Source organism: Cibotium barometz, chromosome 35 (genome assembly GCF_041138505.1).
Source record: "Cibotium barometz isolate CiBa-2024 chromosome 35, ASM4113850v1, whole genome shotgun sequence".
Classification (NCBI taxonomy): Eukaryota; Viridiplantae; Streptophyta; class Polypodiopsida; order Cyatheales; family Cibotiaceae; genus Cibotium; species Cibotium barometz.
Genome location: NC_141080.1, coordinates 31,724,087 through 31,741,824, shown reverse-complemented (window position 1 = coordinate 31,741,824; position 17,738 = coordinate 31,724,087). Strand labels below are relative to the sequence as shown.

Sequence of the window (17,738 nt, the reverse complement as noted above, 5' to 3'; positions counted from 1 at the left end):
GATACTCTAAGCTCTAAGCTCTACTCACTACTACACTACTCTGTCTGTCTGTCTCTCTACTCTACCTCAGTCTCTACTTAGGATGTACATCTATATCCCAAAAAACGTTTTGTTCAGCTGGGCATACCCATCTTGCTAATCGTTACAAGATCAAGATTACAAGAATACTAACGTACATTCTGTTAACAGTCAGCTCGCTGCGCACATGCAGAGTTGTGCATGATGATGATCTACACCTGACAGTTGGCAGCCGGATTCCCAATCAACAGCCCATAGCCTGGAGATAACCACATGCATGTGGCCTTTCAGCCGCATCAACTTAAAGAGCAGGTGTCATCTAATAAAAGCAGTACAGGACTCCAGAGGATGTGCCTAACACAGCCTTCTAAACTACAGTTGGTTTATATCAGTTCTTAGAATCCATATACAGTCACAAGATGCTATGCATGGATGCACTAAGGCCTATGACCATGCTCAATGCCAGCATGGCCTCGCTAGGAGATTAGTGTGCTTTTGGAGATGCTGCCTTCTCAATCAGCTGCAGGTTTAACTTTTTAAGCCACACAAGGCAAGGGCATCAGTGACTTACAGAGTTCACGGCATTTGATAGATCCACTTCACAATATCCAACCAGATTATTCTTTGACAATCTATTTGTCTGCACCAATTTTTTTTGAAAACAAATTATTACATGATCAAATAGTAAGCACCCAGATCAAAATATAGTAAGCAGACCAAGCTTATGAGTTCCCAAGTGTTTCTAGCACCTGAGGCATTTGGTATACATGTAGATGGAGGCTAGCATGTGTAAAAGAAGAGTTGGGATTATCAAAGGCTAAGAATTTGAACCTCAAAAACCGAAATTCGAGCAATGCGTGGTCCATTTTCTTCCAGTGCAATTTTCTTTTCCTGCAGGTAAGTTGTTCATTATACATCACAGAAATACAACAAAAAAGATCCAAAGCGCATTAATGGAGGGAACCAATGCATTGGCGCAGATGGGGGGGTGGTTGTTGTTGTTGTGTGTTGATGGGGGGGGGGGGGGGGGGGGGGGGGAGGGGATTTATCAGCACCTGCAATAGGCCAAAATGGCCTATGAAACCAATAAGATACAATGTGTATGATGGCACATGGACATGGTTTTCTACTGCAGCCGGCTATTCAAAGGTTCAGAGGCCCCGAAGGGCTCATGTGAACAAGGATTTTGGGCAGTTAGACAATGGGCAGCCAGGCACCCATGGCTGGGCCCCCTGTGGGCAGTTTTTAATACATTGTAATTATGCACAGTTGGCACAGTAGACCCAGTTAGCCGACCAGACAACCCTAGCAGCAGACCAGACCTTAGCCACTATATAAGGGCATGTTGAGGATCATTCTTAAGTGTTTTTTGAGCCAGATCCCTAGACAAACAGACATCAGCATATCGGCCACCCCTAGAAGGCATGAACAATAACAATAGGGCATGCTAACCTAGAGAGCAGCAGAATCAACCTCACTAACCTTCTCTATGCATGTACCCAGCCTTGCACCTCATGCACAATTCAGATACAAAGTTTAGATCTGAGATTCCATTGTATATCATCTTTTGAGCAATATATGGCAGTTTAGGTCACTGACTCACTTCAGCCTTGCCTATTGTGTATTTGCCGTTTCAGTCACTTCAGCCTTGCCTATTGTATATTTGCAGAATTAATTAGCGTTAATCTATGCGCTTAGCATTTATCACGATCAGCTTTTGCAGGAATGTTACATTGGTATGAGAGCCTCAGGTCAACCTTTATGCAAGCTCTCTGTTACGCCATCCATAGCGCAGTTTTTTTCCATGTGTGTTTTTTTAGGATTTGCAAGACAGCCAAGCTTTGCAGCCGAATTCATGAGGGTTTGGGTTTTCAGCCCAGATTTTTCATTTACTTTTATAAGTATTTGTATATACCAAAAGTGCAAAAGAAACATATGTATTGGTTAGGATATAAATAAGGTAAAAATAAAAAAATCAAATTGGTAATGGCGACTTCCTCGACTCATCCTCACGAGAAGGTGCCTTTTAGTAAGTGTAATGGTAATCTCAATCCCACAGCTTTGTATTCATTCATGAGTTTGAAGCTTATTTTTTTGTGGGTAGAAAGTCGGATGTGGAGAAAGTTGTGTTAGCTAGTTGCTACATTGAGGGTGAAGCTAGGGTCTAGGCCAATTCCTAGTTTGGGGTTGCCGCCTATGAATGGGATCGGTTTGTCACCGATCTCAAGAAGCGGTTTTTACCGCCGCGTTACCTTGAGCGGCTTGAGGATGAGTTCAAGGGATGCATCCTCGAAAACTCCCTCCTATTGAGTTTCAACCTCAGGTGGACTCTCCACCTTTGTGCCTTTGTCTACGAGCATTGTGGTTGTGACCGTTGTACCTCATGCTTGGATCTTTTTGGCATTTTGCAAGCCTCTCGTGCGAGGATATCGCATCCCAAATGATTGAGCCCTTGTGTGGCATCTTCTGATGGGGAGAAAACAACAATTAGGGTTAGAGTTCATTCATGGGAGACATACACAAAGAAGCAAGGGAGAGAGAGAGAGAGAGTTGTGGGGATAAGTCAACTCATGAAAAGCATGAGTGTGTGACTCCCCTATCACACATGTATATTGCACTAGTACACATAGTGCACTTAGTACATTAAAAGTACTAAGTGTACTATGTACTATAACTTATGGGCTTGTACACACTATAAGGGTGGGCATAACGCCTTTACCCCAACAACCTCCCACTTAAAGGCAAAGTGCCCTTAGGTAAAGGAAAAGAAAAAATCAGCATGTACATGATAATATACAAGGCCATATCAAGGCTGAAAATGGCCTCATCCAATGCCCATCAAGTGTCTGCAATGAGCAAACCGCTCCGGAGGCAAACTCTTCGTCAACAGATCAGCCGGGTTGTCATCCGTATGAATCTTAACAAGCTGAATTTGCTTGTTCTCTATCACCTCTCTGATGAAGTGATACTTCACATCCACATGCTTCGTCTTTGCATGAAAAACAGGGTTCTTTGCCAACTGAATGGCACTCTGACTGTCACAATGCAACAATGGAATATCCCCTGTATAACCCAAATCTACCACTAACCGAGATAGCCATAATGCCTCCTTGCAAGCCTCTGTGGCTGCAATATACTCGGCCTCTGTAGTAGATAAGGCTGTGCACTTCTGCATCCTGGATATCCATGACACAGCACCTCCTGTGAATGTAAATACATAACCGGTAGTAGACTTCCGGTTATCTGGATGACCGGCATAATCCGAATCCGTGTAACCATGCACTAATGCATCCTGTTTGCCAAAGCAAATGCACAAATCCTGTGTGCCCTTCAGGTATCTCATGACACCTTTCACTGCTTCCCAATGCTTCTTGCCAGGGTTGGCCATGTATCTAGAAACCACTCCCACTGCAAATGCAATGTCCGGCCTAGTAGCAACCATGGCATACATGAGACTGCCACAAGCTGAAGCATACGGAATCTTGGCCATATCAACCCTGTCTCTATCTGACTGTGGGCTGTCCATAGCACTGAGTTTCACATATGGAGGCAAAGGAGTACTAGCTTTCTTTCCCCCGTCCATATTGAACCTCTGCAAGACTTTGCCAATGTATTCCTTCTGAGACAAATACAACACATGCTGATTTCTGTCCCGAAGTATCCGCATACCCAAAATGTGATTTGCATCACCCAAATCCTTCATATCAAAGGTTTGATGCAGCCTCTGCTTCAAGGCATCCATCTCTTTACGAGATTTCCCAGCAATCAACATATCATCAACATACAAAATGAGAATCAATAGACTGCCATCCAAAGCTTTCTTGGTGTACAAGCAGTTATCTATGTCACTTCTCCTGAATTTCTGGGATTTCATGAATGTATCAAATTTGTGATACCATTCCCTTGGTGCCTGTTTGAGCCCATAAAGACTCTTTTTTCAGCTTGCATACAAGCTTCTCCTTTCCACTTACTGCATAACCCTCTGGTTGCTGCATATATATCTCCTCATGGAGATCACCGTGAAGAAAAGCAGTCTTCACATCCATTTGAATCAAGTCCAGATCATCATGCGCAACCAAAGCCAACACAGCTCTAAGTGTGGTCATTTTGACCACTGGAGAGAAGATCTCATCAAAGTCCACACCATATTCCTGCTTGAAGCCCTTAGCCACTAACCTGGCTTTGTATCTTGGCTTTGCATCTGGTGCAACTTTGAGCCTGTAAACCCACTTGCATGGCAAAACCTTCTTGCCTGCAGGCAAATGCACCAACTTCCAAGTTCCATTTTTATGCAGAGAATCCATCTCTGACTTCATGGCACGCTCCCATAGAGCTTTGTCTGCCCTCTGTAAAGCCTCTTTATAACATGAGGGCTCCCCACAGTCAGTAAGCATCAAGTAGTCAACCACTGGAACAAACCTGTCAGGGACTCTGGAGGGTCTTGTGGACCTCCGTACCCAATGACCATCATTTGCAGGTTGCTGTCCAGCCTGCATATCACCCATTGGTGGCTCCTGTTCCATGCCATAAGGCTGAAAAATCATGCCCGGTATCTCCTCTAACTGTGGTATATCCATAGGGATATCTTCTGCCATCTCTGGCTCTCCATTTGGACCATTTTCAGCACCATTTAAGGGCTGGTTTCCCTGCTGTAATGGCTGATTTACAGCCCTTTGTTGTTGTCCATGATGTCCATCATCATCAAAGATGACTCTGCCAGGCTCCTGTTGCCTTGCAGGCTCCTTATACATGCATGTTTCATCAAAAATGACATCATTGCTGCGTATGATCTTTCTATTCATGGGATCCCAAAGTCTATACCCCATTTCACCTCTGTCACCATATCCTAGGAATATGCATTTATGAGACTTAGGATCAAGTTTGGTGCGCATTTCCCTGCGTATGTGCACGTACGCAACGCAACCAAACACTCTCAAGTGCTTGTATGACGGAGGCTTCCCTGTCCATACTTCTTCTGGCACTTTCCCACCAAGCCTCGTGTTAGGTGACCTATTTATAAGGTGAACGGCTGTCATAACAGCTTCAGCCCAAAAACCATGAGGTAATGCAGCATGTGACAACATAGAACGGACCTTCTCCTGTATGGTCCTGTTCATCCTTTCTGCTGTCCCGTTTTGTGGAGGATCATAAGGAGTAGAAAGCTCCCTCTTGATGCCTTTAGCATCACAAAAGTCCTGAAACTGTTTGGACATATACTCTCCACCGTTGTCGGAACGCAAAGCCTTCAGTGTTTTGCCAGTTTGATTCTCAACAAGAGCAACAAACTTCTCAAACACTGAGAATGTATCACTCTTCAAACGAAGAGGATAAACCCACACCTTGCGTGTGGCATCATCTATAAAAGACACAAAATATTTTGCCCCTCCCAAAGAAAGCTGAGGCATCTCACATACATCTGTATGCACAAGCTCTAACTGAGCATCTTTCTGTCCAAGAGCTTTCTTGTGGGGGCACTGTAGTTGCCTACCATATATACAATGCTCACAAAATTGAAAACTTGAAAACTTTAGAGAAGGCAAGTAACCCAAACGAGACAATTGCTCCATTCCCTTGACACTCATGTGTCCCAACCGGCTATGCCACATAGAAATTTCCGGCAGCTCGGTTGCATTTACATTAGCATGGTGACAAACACCTGCATGCATAAAGTAAAGAGTGTCCACCTTAGAGCCTCTGGCAACAACCAGTGAGCCCTTACTAATCTTCCACTTTCCACGACCAAATGTGGTAACATAATCAGCATCATCAAGCTGTCCAGTAGAAAGCAGATTCTTCTTGATCTCAGGCACATGCCTGACATCATGGAGCATAAGCTGTGAGCCATCTGAAAATACAAGCCTCACATCACCTCTGCCAAGAATTTTGCATGCACGGTTATCACCCAAATAAACCACTCCTTCATTGCCAGCAGTGTACCTGACAAACAAGTCTCTGCAACCTGTGACATGAAAGGAGGCACCTGAATCAATGATCCATGAGTGCATACCATGACCACCTGTAAGAAGTGAATGGGCATCAAGTGAAGACGTAAAGAGGACCTCATCCTCACTGCCACCTGCATGTGACACATTGATTTCTTCAATCTTAACTCCACTTTTGCCCTTTGGCTTTACATCTTTGGCTTCATCCTTCTCTTTGTCTTTGCCTTTTCCCTTTTCTTTTTGATCATTTTTCCATTTGTAGCATTGTTTTTTGATGTGTCCCTTCTTGCCACAATAATGGCATTCCAAATCCTTTTTGGAGCGAGACTTGCTCCTTCCCCTTTCTTGGCTTTTTCCCCTTTGCTGGGATCTCCCACGTGCATTCATTGCATTGGACTTTCCAACAGAGTTGTTTTTCCTGTTCATCTCTTCTTGAAGAAGAGCACCCTCAACATCTGCATATGACAGCATAGCATGCGAATTGCTAGTGGCTGTCCTGAATGTGTCCCAACTCTCTGGCAAAGTGCATAACAAAAGAGTGGCTTTGAACTCATCGTCCATTGCCAACTTTTGATTGATGACCTGGCTGACAATACCATTAAACTCATTTAGATGGGCTGTCATAGATGCCCCTTCCTTCATCTGAAGACCTATGAGTTTCTTCAACCAATACACTTTGCTTGAGGCACTTTGTTGGGCATACAAGTCCTGCAATCTCTGCCACATTCCCCAAGCTGTCTTCTCTTCACGAATGCTGAAAAGTAATGAGTCTGACACAGACAACATGATAGTAGATCTTGCCAGCTCATCCATATCTTCCCACTCTTCAGCAGTAAGAGAAGCGGGCATTACACCCCTTTCTTTAATAGGCTTGTGCTGCTTTTTCTGGAGCAACACATTGTAGCACTGGGTTTGCCAAATATCATAATTATGCGAGCCTTCAAGCTTCTTGATGTGAAGCAATGAAGAGCTCTCACCTGTGGTTGCCATAACAATATGCAACCTTTAATGCCTGACTCCCTGCAAATGTGCAAACACTGCACCCAAGATGTGCAAACACTGCACCCAAAGCACACAAAGTGCTCACAAATGTTCTCCCAAGCTTTATCTCCCACTGCGGAAGCAAGAATGCAACTTTTCTCCCACTTTATGTGATGAAATCACCAAAATCTGGTTGCTTGCAGGTTTATGACAGCACCATAAAAGTGCTCTGTTGCCCTTCCAAAACACTGTACAGCAGTACCGAATGCTTGCCAATGAAGTACCAAATCTGTACCGGCAGGTACAGCAGCTGAAAATGAACCCTAATCACATTCAAATCACTGTACAGCCATGCCAAAAGTTGTACAAATCTGTACCAAATCTGTACCAACAGGTACAGTAGCAATTAATGCTCTCCTGGCTGTCCAAGTGAGTGAATTTCAAGCCTTGATTGTCCCCACCACTGCATACAACTGTCCCGGACAGAATTTGGGCAAAAGCCCCTTGATTGCAAGTGGATTTCGGAGGGTTCAAGGCGTAAGAGTCTTCACTGCTGCTTTGCCAAGCTTAACAAGCATGAAAACTTGAAAAAGCCCCTTGATTTTAGATCAATTACTGATCATACATGGTACATTGACACACATGAAGGCATCCAGAGTCTTCATAACACTTCCCCCTGGCCACATATACATCCAGTACACAAAAGCCCCTTGTTTTACAGGCACATTGAGTGCTTGTAAGACATCAACACATTATCCACAGCATCAAATGCGATTGCCTGCATGCAAATCAATCCAATCGGCACAAAAGCCCCTTGATTTGCACTGCAATTTGCTGCAATTTTGCCCGAATGTGCGATTTCTCACATCATACAGCATGTATGAATGCTTAATTGCACAAATACATTAAAAGCCCCAAATTTCAATGCCCAATTTACTGCCAATTGACTGCAAATGTGACCAATGTCACCGATTTCCTGCCAATTGACGTGGGATGTGACCAATGTCACCCAATTTTGCCAATTTTGCTCAAAAACTGAGCAATTATGCACCTGTACCTGCTCAATTAATTGAATTGATGAGAAATTCCCAAAATTGAAGCAAAATACCTTTGATTTTCTGATTTTCGGGCTGAATTTGAGGTTTGCAGGAGTCGATTTTGATTGATCCTGACTTGTGTGTTGATTTCTGATACTTGCAGGTGAAAGGGGGGGGCTCTTCTTGCTGACTCGTTGCTGGTTGCTGGTTGTATGCTCCACAGGGCTCCGTTTCAGCAACTACAACAGACTGCTGCTGCCCACTTGCACCACGAGGAGTCTCTTCCAAAGGCAAAGGACGGGCTGCTGATAACTGCGCCTTGAACGAGCAGGTGATCAAAGGAGTGTGCTAACACGTGGCCTGGGGGCAGCCCACGTGCTGGGCAGCCCGTCTTGTTGGGGCAGCCCACGTGCTGGGCAGCCCGTGTGTTGGGGCAGCCCACGTGCTGGGCAGCCCGTGTGAACTCTCTGCTCAACCTGCCCCGCTTCCTGCTTGACAGCGACGCAAGGCGCTCCTCCAGTGCGCCACCAGCCTCTAAAGCGCCGCCGTTAAGGGCCACCACCACGTACCTTGACTCTTGCGCATGCAATCTTGTTATCGTTTTCTTCTTTTACGAATGGAATTTCTAAAAAAAAATAGAGAGGCGATAGGCTCACACAGAAGAAAAACGACCAGCAGCTCACACAGAGGCAGGAAGAGGGAAGAGGGAGGGAAGACCTTGCTCTGATACCAGTTGATGGGGAGAAAACAGCAATTAGGGTTAGAGTTCATTCATGGGAGACATACACAGAGAAGCAAGGGAGAGAGAGAGAGAGAGTTGTGGGGATAAGTCAACTCATGAAAAGCATGAGTGTGTGACTCCCCTATCACACATGTATATTGCACTAGTACACATAGTGCACTTAGTACATTAAAAGTACTAAGTGTACTATGTACTATAACTTATGGGCTTGTACACACTATAAGGGTGGGCATAACGCCTTTACCCCAACATCTTCTTGCACCCAATGGATTTGTTCTTTGATAGTCTGCTCCCAAAGCACCAATTGTTTCATGGGCCAAGCCTTGGTGAGACCTCTTCCCATGCGTGAATCTTGAAATGAATAACCAGATTTGCCTCTCTAGGGGAAAAAGGCAATTCTCAACGCCCAGCTATCTATCTAGACCTAGGCTCTGTGCAAAAATCCTAGACTTATGCTTGAAATAGTTGCAGGAATACCTAACACAAGCCCTAAATTTAGGGAAACGCTCGTGTTCCACCTATCGTCTTTGTTCCTCCTGCACAACAGCGCGAGCTGCTGCCATCGTCCAAGCTCAAACTCCCGTACCCGCAATTCATGTAAAGCACGGGCCTACTGCATTAACTCCGCAATGGAGTTAGTCGAGGCAGCAACCTAGGTGAGAACTGGCGGGGGGGAGGAAGGAGGAATGGGTGGAAAAGAATCTGGAGGAGGTAACCACTTCTCCAGGGCCTCGATCGTGGCTTTTTGCTCAAGCAATTGATCTCCCTGTTGCTTGATGAGAAGAATAAAATTATGTAACATTGCCTGCATCTAGGAACATTGCTTCATGATGCCATCACTGTAGAAGTGACAGTCTCTTCGAGGATGTGGTGTTCTCTCTCATCATCGGAATTCACCATAGTGGGAGTGGTCAAGTTTTTCCCTAACCGCAAATAAACCATCCACAAATACACAGTATACCCTCTGAAGGAACCCCACCACGTATGGTGTGTTTGCTTTATTGAATGAGTAGAATGACAGATTTATGGCTGTAAATAGCCAAGACTGAAGTTAGTCCCTTGATCTACACTTATCACCTTGCTTGGCCCCTTCTCGGCTTACTCTAGCCCTTGGACTTCAGCACTTGCAGAGATATGAGATGATTTATGCTCCAGGCAGCCCATTGCTTATATATTGTCCGTAATATACCAGTCGGTTTGCCGTAGGGGCTGTCTGCTGCTCACGACTAGGTACAACAGCATTTAATGCAATGCTTATCACGTATGTGAGCTATAAGCCCATCGGGGCGTGCCATGACAAATTCAACCACGTATTCAAGGGATATAAATATAGAGAGAGAAGATAGAGAGAGAGAGAGAGAGAGAGAGAGAGAGAGAGAGAGAAGGGTTCAGGGAACTTTGCACAATACACACTGAGCGAGGAACAGGCCCCGCTCCCTTTTAGGAATTTATTTAAGAACAATCCACGGGCTCGCAAGCCAGGATCAATACAACCAATGAATACAAAGCAAACAAATATGCCAATGTAGAATCCAAAGTCGGAGTCATCGTCGAGGCACGAGATTTCTGATGCCGGGCACACCATGGGGATGACCCACAAGAATCTCTCACCGGGCTAGTACCAGATCCAATATCCAAATCCAAGTCCAGATCCACTATCCAAATCCAAGTATAGTTCCAAGTCCAAATCCAAGTCTAGTAACTCCAAGCTTGTACACAAGGTACACAGGAGATGTGTGTAGAAGATGAGGTACATGTTGACCAACTGTAGATTCTGTTGCCCAAACTGGAATAGAGACAACCCACAAGAAGGCCGCACAAGTAGACGATGTTGGCCAGAAGGGGATGGTGGTGGCCAAGCAAATGACAGTCAGCGGCTATGATAGACGGCGTTGTCCAAAGGGCAAACCGGTGGCAACTGTATGGCGGCAACAAGTGGCTGTAACTAGCGCAAGCTAGCTGCATGTAAACAGCTTCTCGTGACAGAAGCAGCAGTTCAGGAGGTGATGACAGCCAGGTGGCGGTGCAGCCAGGTCTACGCAAGCCGCTAGGTGGCGGCTGCACAGCAGCCAGGTGTGCACAGGTGGCGCAAGCTGCGTTACAAGAGGCACAGTCCAACAGCACTAGCTAAAGCAGTAGGCGCAGGCAGTATAGGAAGCAGTCAACTGGCAGCAGATGGCGGAGCTGGCTGCAGTCACACAGGCAACGTTGGCAGCGGGGGACAGCAGCTACATTGGAGAAAGGTGGTTGGCAACTGATGGCAGCAGCGCTAGGCGGCACACAGCAACAAATGGCAGGGGTTGGCGTTGGTGCTAGCAGCACTAACTGCAAGCGTCGGCACTGGCAGAGCTGAGGGCTGATGGCTGTTCAATACAGCTAGGCGGCACAGAGGCAGTAACTCCAAATCGGCAGCAGCACACAGATGGGTGTCGTGGCCAAACAGGGTGACGGAGAAATATCCCCACACTTGGGTGATGAAGATGTTGGAAACGATGATCAGTGTCTTGCTTTGACAGTGAGGGTAATGGAGAGCTTTACTCTTCAATGATCTTGATGATGGTGCTACAAGAGAGGTTCAAGCCTTTTTATACTTGAGGAGAGCCCTGCTTTTTGCCAAAGGCTTATCCATGTTGGAATATATCATCTCCAGAGGGTCTACATGTACCTTTTCACGCTTGTACTGGTCATTTTTATGAGGCCCTGCATTGGCATATTTAGCAGATATTACTTAGGATTTTTCTACCATTTTTTAGGCTTTTTATAGCATTTTTATATACATGACATCTGGCCGACCAGGTCATAGGAGGGAGATATAAGGGTGCACACCCTTCCTCTCATATTCCATCTCATTCCTACGTATCTGTTGGAGGTCATTGGCTGTTGCAACAGTCTCTTATGCTTGTAAAGCACCTATGGGCTTCCCTTGTGCTCATTTTCAGCAATAATCAACTCTTCACAGCCTTCTACACTTTGTGGTTTGGGCCTACAACCTATGTTTGCTCTTTCTTTCATGGTATCAGAGCCAAACGCTGATCTACAGGCAAGAAATTACTGCATTTTTTTTCTGATTGGAGTAGAGGCTTCATCAATTTGCTGCGTTTTCTGCATCTATACTGATGGACTGCTGTGTTTTTGCTGTTGGAGAAACTCTCTTCTAGGTGCTGAGGACAGGGTCCCTGAGAGAATTGCTTTCTCTTTCTCTTTTCCCACTCTCCCTCCCTTTCTTCTCTCTCCTCTTGCTGTGCACAGCTTGAGAGGAGGCTATTTGCTGTTTTTTTACAGCCCTCTTGCTTCAGAGAAGGTTTCTTGTCACAGGACATGGCTTCAGGAGATTTATCTACTGCTCCTTCTCCAGTTGATACTCCAGCACCTTCATTGCCTGGATCCCCTATTCCCGCTCCCGAGGTGGTTCCTCTTCCCAATCTTTCTTCTCTAAGTTTCTCTCATCCAGGTCTTGTTGCCACCCCTACCCATATACCATCCTACAATCCTCCCCAAGTCAATGACTACATGAAGCTTACAGCAACCATCTATCATACATGGTCTTTCTACACTCGGTTATTGCTAGAAGGAGCCGGTGTGTGCATAATCATCTCCACACCTCACTTGGTGGCCCCTGCTTTGAGAAGCATATTGGATGCTCAGGCTCATCTTATCATCATCCATTGCATGACTCCATCCACAGTTTGTGCCACCCACACATGGTAGAAACAACCTTCAAGAGAGCACGTAGGACAAGAAAACGAAGGCAAAGGCAAGGGTAAACAAGATTCAAAGGAGTCCAAGAACAAAAGCAATGAATGTGATTACTGTGGCAAGACAGATCATTGTGTGGCCAGTGCCCATGCTCCCTTCCATCTGCTCTCTATTGTTCCACCCACACATGGTAGAAACAATCTTCAAGAGAGCACGTAGGACAAGAGAACACTACACACGGCATGTTGTGCTCGACACTACCCTTTGAAGTACCCATGTTCCCTTCCATCTGCTCTCTATTGTTCCACCCACACATGGTAGAAACAACCTTCAAGAGAGCACATAGGACAAGAGAACACTACACAAGGTATGTGAACCATGAGTTCCATAAGTCCAATGCATCCCAAATAAAGGGAGCCATAAAGAATAATCCATAAACCTGAGGATAGATCCAAATCCCTAGAAAAGAAGTCCACGAATCCATAGACCTGTATACCATAATCCTTGTCTTACCACATACTCCGTGCTAACCACACACCTTGGAGTAGAGATGGACTTTATCCATAAAAAGCATCATATCCATGAGATATCCAAAGATTTCTTCTCTATAAACTCCGACAGATTCGTCCATAGAAATTGTTTGTAAAGCCCAATATCTATATAAATCTCCTGCAAGAAAGAAATCTTTATAGATATAATCCATCCCAATAAAGGGAGCCATGAAAAGAATTCATTCCATTAAAGGGAGCCATAAACAATGTTTCCTTGAAACCATCTCAAGGCAAACAACAACACCTTTCTCCTTGCATAGCTTTACAAGGGTTAGTGAACATCAAAAACACTTCATAGCAAAAGCACTAACTTTGCAAACTCAAAGTATACTTAGCTTTTCTTTGCCAGGTTGGTCATGAAGCCAAAAGAAATATCTCGTCACCATATCCTTAAGATATCTTGAGATATATCTCCATATAGCTTGCATGTAAGCTTGATAATATAATCCACAATATCCATATGGAAAGAGTGCAAACGTGTACACATAAAGCCAACTCCATACTTCCAAGATAAATTTTGTAAATTCATAAATCCTTAGATCAATAAGCTGTCTGCTGCTCATGCTCTTACTTCATAAGCTATGAAGCAGCTGGCCATGCTTAAGAGCAATGATGGTAAGTGTGGTCCCCACTTGAGATCTTTTCTCTTCCTTATTGATAGAAGGAAGCCTCCGCTTCCAAGAAAGCCTATGCTCTCATACCAATGAAACTCGCAGGCGGTGGGCGGTGCCCGAGAGACTAGGGCCTTTGACACACTTGTTGATACCATCAATGCATATTAAAACATTTAAACATAGCCACAGCCTTAACACATATCCATCATCACTTTGCATAAAACATAAAAGCGATAAAACATCCACAAATGCTGAAAATGGAGCTTGCACACGTGACACCACATAGAGGCCGGAATGGGCCGACTCCCCCCCTTGGAGTATTTTATTACCCAAGGAGAATAATATCATGTACAAGCTTTGAGGGCCTTACTCTCCCCACGGGAGGATGCCGGATTATCCATATACAAATGCCATAACACAGCCCAACACGAGGCAACCAAGCCGGAACATAGGCTGTAGAAATGCCGAGCCAACAACATAATCCATATACCTCTGTGTGGGTACTGATTCTTCCCCAAAAACCACGGGTCTTCATGCAATAGAGCTGGTACAGCAAGTACAACTCTTCATTCAGCCGGTACAACAGGTACAATGGCTTGTACAACCGGTATAGTGGCCGGTGCAGCAGGTACAGTGGTTGGTACAACCGGTACGGTGGCCGGTGCAACAAGTACAATAAGTACAAATGCTAGTACAGCATGTATAGTGACTAGTCCAGTAGGTACAGTGGCTAGTACAGCAAATAGAAAAGCTGGTACAACTGGTACAATGGGTGGTACAGCAAGTACAACAAGTACAAGGACTGGTACAACCAGTACATGGCTGGTACAACAGATACAAAGGTTGGTACAACAAGTACAATGGCTAGAAATCATAATAAATGATTAAATACCCTTGCCTTCAGTATTTCTTCGCAATGGAAGCCTCCAAAACAGTCCCCAACAGCCCGTATTCTTCATGGGCAACCTTCGAGAGAGAGAGAGAGAGAGTAGCCATCATTACGGCAACCTGTAACAGTGGTAGAGGCTAGTGTGCAGCAAGAGAGCCTCTATTAATGAGGCGAGAGGACTTCAATTTATAGATTTGGGCCTCCCATGAGCTAAAATGGCAAGAGAAGCCTACACAATAGCTGAAGTGACAAGTGTGAGGCCACTTGTCTCACTTTGATCCACTTTATAACAAGTTTCAGGCCACTTGTCTCACTTTGGTCCACTTTCATGCCACATGTCCCAATCTAAGAGATGGATCCTTCCATAATCTTTACCTCTAAAAATATCCCAACTGGTAGACATTCTGTCATAGGCACTTTGCCAACTCTTGGTATCTGCTCAATTCCAGATGTAATGACGCGAACAGAATTTCCATCGGAGTCGGGCCAAAAATAGCAACTCTCCTAAATTTTAGGAGTGTGGTCCTTTGTATTCTAGGATAATCTCCCATTCCCAAAGCTTGTACTTTCCAAATATTTAGACATCCTAGAGTCCACCAGACTCCTTTCATACTGGGAAATGTCCAGGCTGGTGACATGCCATCCAAACCCGACCTGAGAAAATTGTGGATCAATCCCCGCAATTGGCCAATGCACACACGAGAGAAGCACCAACAAGAGGCAATAAACCAAGCTGAGGCAAGCAAAACCTGATTAGCCACCAAAGCTCTGGAGGCTAAATCTAATCTCCTAGAGCTCCAATGGAGGAGCTTCTTCCGGATACTCATAAGTACCGGAGCAAACTGCTGTGCAGGAGAAATATCAATCCCAACTTGGCATCCCAAATATCTCGCAGTGCATCCCAAATATTAATGAGTGCCCCTGCGGCCAAACATAACTCCTCTAGTGTTACCCGGAAGGAACATAAGCATATATGTGAAGCCTCCAAAAACAGGCTTGTGTCATCAGCTAACTCAGAGTCAACCAATTCCTCTTGACTACGAAGAGGCAACCTCAATCCCGAAATACTAGTAGTGGAGTAGAGAAAGGTGCTCATGGTCTCTACAACTATGATATATAATAATGGGGCTAAAGGGCAGCCATGTCGTGCTGAGCGAGAAATCTGAAACCGCTCTCCTCTATCACCGCAAGCAAGAACTCTACTGTGGGCATCACGATACATGCATGAAACTCCCTTGATCCATCTCTGAGAGAAGCCCATATGGCTAAGAGTACCCTCAAGGAAGTCCCAATCCACTCTATCATAGGCCTTCTCAAAATCCAAGAGCAGAATGGCTAAGGGCTGATTGCTCGCTTTAGCCCATTCGACGGCCTCCAAAAACGAGAAAATGTTATCAAAGATGCTCCTGCCGTGTAAGAATCCATTCTGAGTATCATGAATAACATCTTGCAAAATTGGCTGCAATCTGATGCTCACTGCCTTAGCAAGAATCTTATAGGCAGTCCCAAGTAAGGTGATAGGTCTCCACTAGCCAATCAATGTCTTATCCCCGCTCTTAGGAATAAGATAAATAAGCCCCTCAGTGAGAGAAGGCATAGAACGTGTGTCCCACATCTCCTGCAAAGCCGATGTGATCTCAGCCCCGATCTCATCCCAAAAAGTAATGAAAAAAACAGGGGAAAGACCATCCTCTCCTGGACACTTACCATGAGGTAAGGCATGAAGAGCATGACTGAACTCCTACATAGAAAAAGGGACATCCAGAGCGGCACACATCTCCTCAGTGATCAAATGTGGCAATGCATTCCAAACCTTCCACTGTGCCCTGTGTCTCAAATCAGAATGCGGCCGTCCCCATGGTCCCTTTGAGAATTCACATGCATTTAAATCTAGACAATGTTCATACAGGGCCAAAATTCACACACACAAATCATTCCCCAAGCCACACACAACACGACATTAAATCATAGAAAACAACGTATGAAGGAAATCCGTCCATCTTGTGAAGCTTTGTATTCAACATATATCTCAAAGACCATTGTCCAGTGTCCACTTTTTCTTAGCAATCAGAGGACAAATACTCTCCAGAGTTTCTTCCATGCAAATGTTCAAGGTCCAAAAGCTCTATGGCCACCTACCATAGTAGCTCCATGGCCATCTGCCTTGCAGGACCAAATATCTATAGCCATCTGCCATAGGTTTTTGATGGCCATCTGCCATCTCTCTATAGCCATCTTCCATAAAGCCCTGATGGACATCTGCTCTCTCTGTACCCATCTGCCATGGAGTCCTCAAGGTGAGTATCCTGTTGGTGACATCCAACTAGTGTTGACTGACTTAGTTGGCCTATTTTTCCTTATAAATAAAACCCCTCTCGCTTCATTATAAACATCTTCGTCTTTTGGAAGCAGCCAAACGGGAGAGAAGATCAAGTCACCGAGAGTAGGAAATTCAGTCCGAACAGCAACAATAGATGCAAATGAAGACAAGGATTCCAATTAAGCATATAAATATAAGGGTTTGTTGCTCTCTTTGGAGAAAAGTTAGCAAATGAAGTTTGTTGCTCTCTCTATTTGCAACAATAGATGCAGATGAAGACAAGGATTCCAATTAAGCATATAAGGGTTTGTTGCTCTCTTTGGAGAGAAGTTAGCAAAAAGTTATATACAGTAGGGTAGGTTGAGAGAACCAAGTCTTCCTTAGTGACTCTCTTTCCTCTCATCTTGTCCTCTGTATACTTTCAGTTTTGTGGTTCAATTTGGGTCAAAGCATCACGTTACTAGTAGTGCTATTCGGAAGGGAAAGGCATGGGTTTGGGTTGCATTGGGTACATAATATTGCATTAACTCTGATGTAACTACCATGAAAGACACTCAAGAATTTCAAGCTTAGGGGTGGAAAAATGGTCTTACCGATTTCCAAATAGGTTTGTCCGTCCTGTATTTTGGCCAAAGCACATGTATAGAAAAGCGCACACACAGGTGAATGTTAGTCCTACAAAAGCACTATAAAGAACATGCATGCATGCCTAGTTTAATTTAATTTGACACAATACAACACTTGTATATTTAGAAATATGCATTGAAGAGGAAGATAGAGTATGCAAATGATAAGGAAAGTACTGAGATGATGTTGCAGTCCGGAAGGTTTGTTGTCCCAGAGAAATGCAAGCAAACCACCTGTCCTTGAACTGCATTTCCGCCTATCCCCCCCCCCCCCAAATCCAGCAAGTAATTGCCCTCAACTTTTTGCCGTAATAAGGCACAC

At 44.7% G+C, this 17,738-nt stretch overlaps 1 protein-coding gene across 1 annotated transcript in view; it reads right to left on the bottom strand.

Annotated features, from left to right (window-relative positions):
* Window positions 1–17,738, bottom strand: part of LOC147618326 (phosphatidylserine decarboxylase proenzyme 2-like) — an 89,616-nt gene that overhangs the window by 50,235 nt on the left and 21,643 nt on the right. Inside the window, exons 2-5 of the mRNA XM_086774792.1 lie at window positions 17,594–17,673; window positions 17,384–17,408; window positions 850–909; window positions 590–658 (exon numbers count right to left, since the gene is read on the bottom strand). Coding sequence (XP_086630918.1) covers window positions 590–658; window positions 850–909; window positions 17,384–17,408; window positions 17,594–17,673 — 234 coding nt within the window. The remainder of the gene's footprint in view (window positions 1–589; window positions 659–849; window positions 910–17,383; window positions 17,409–17,593; window positions 17,674–17,738) is intronic.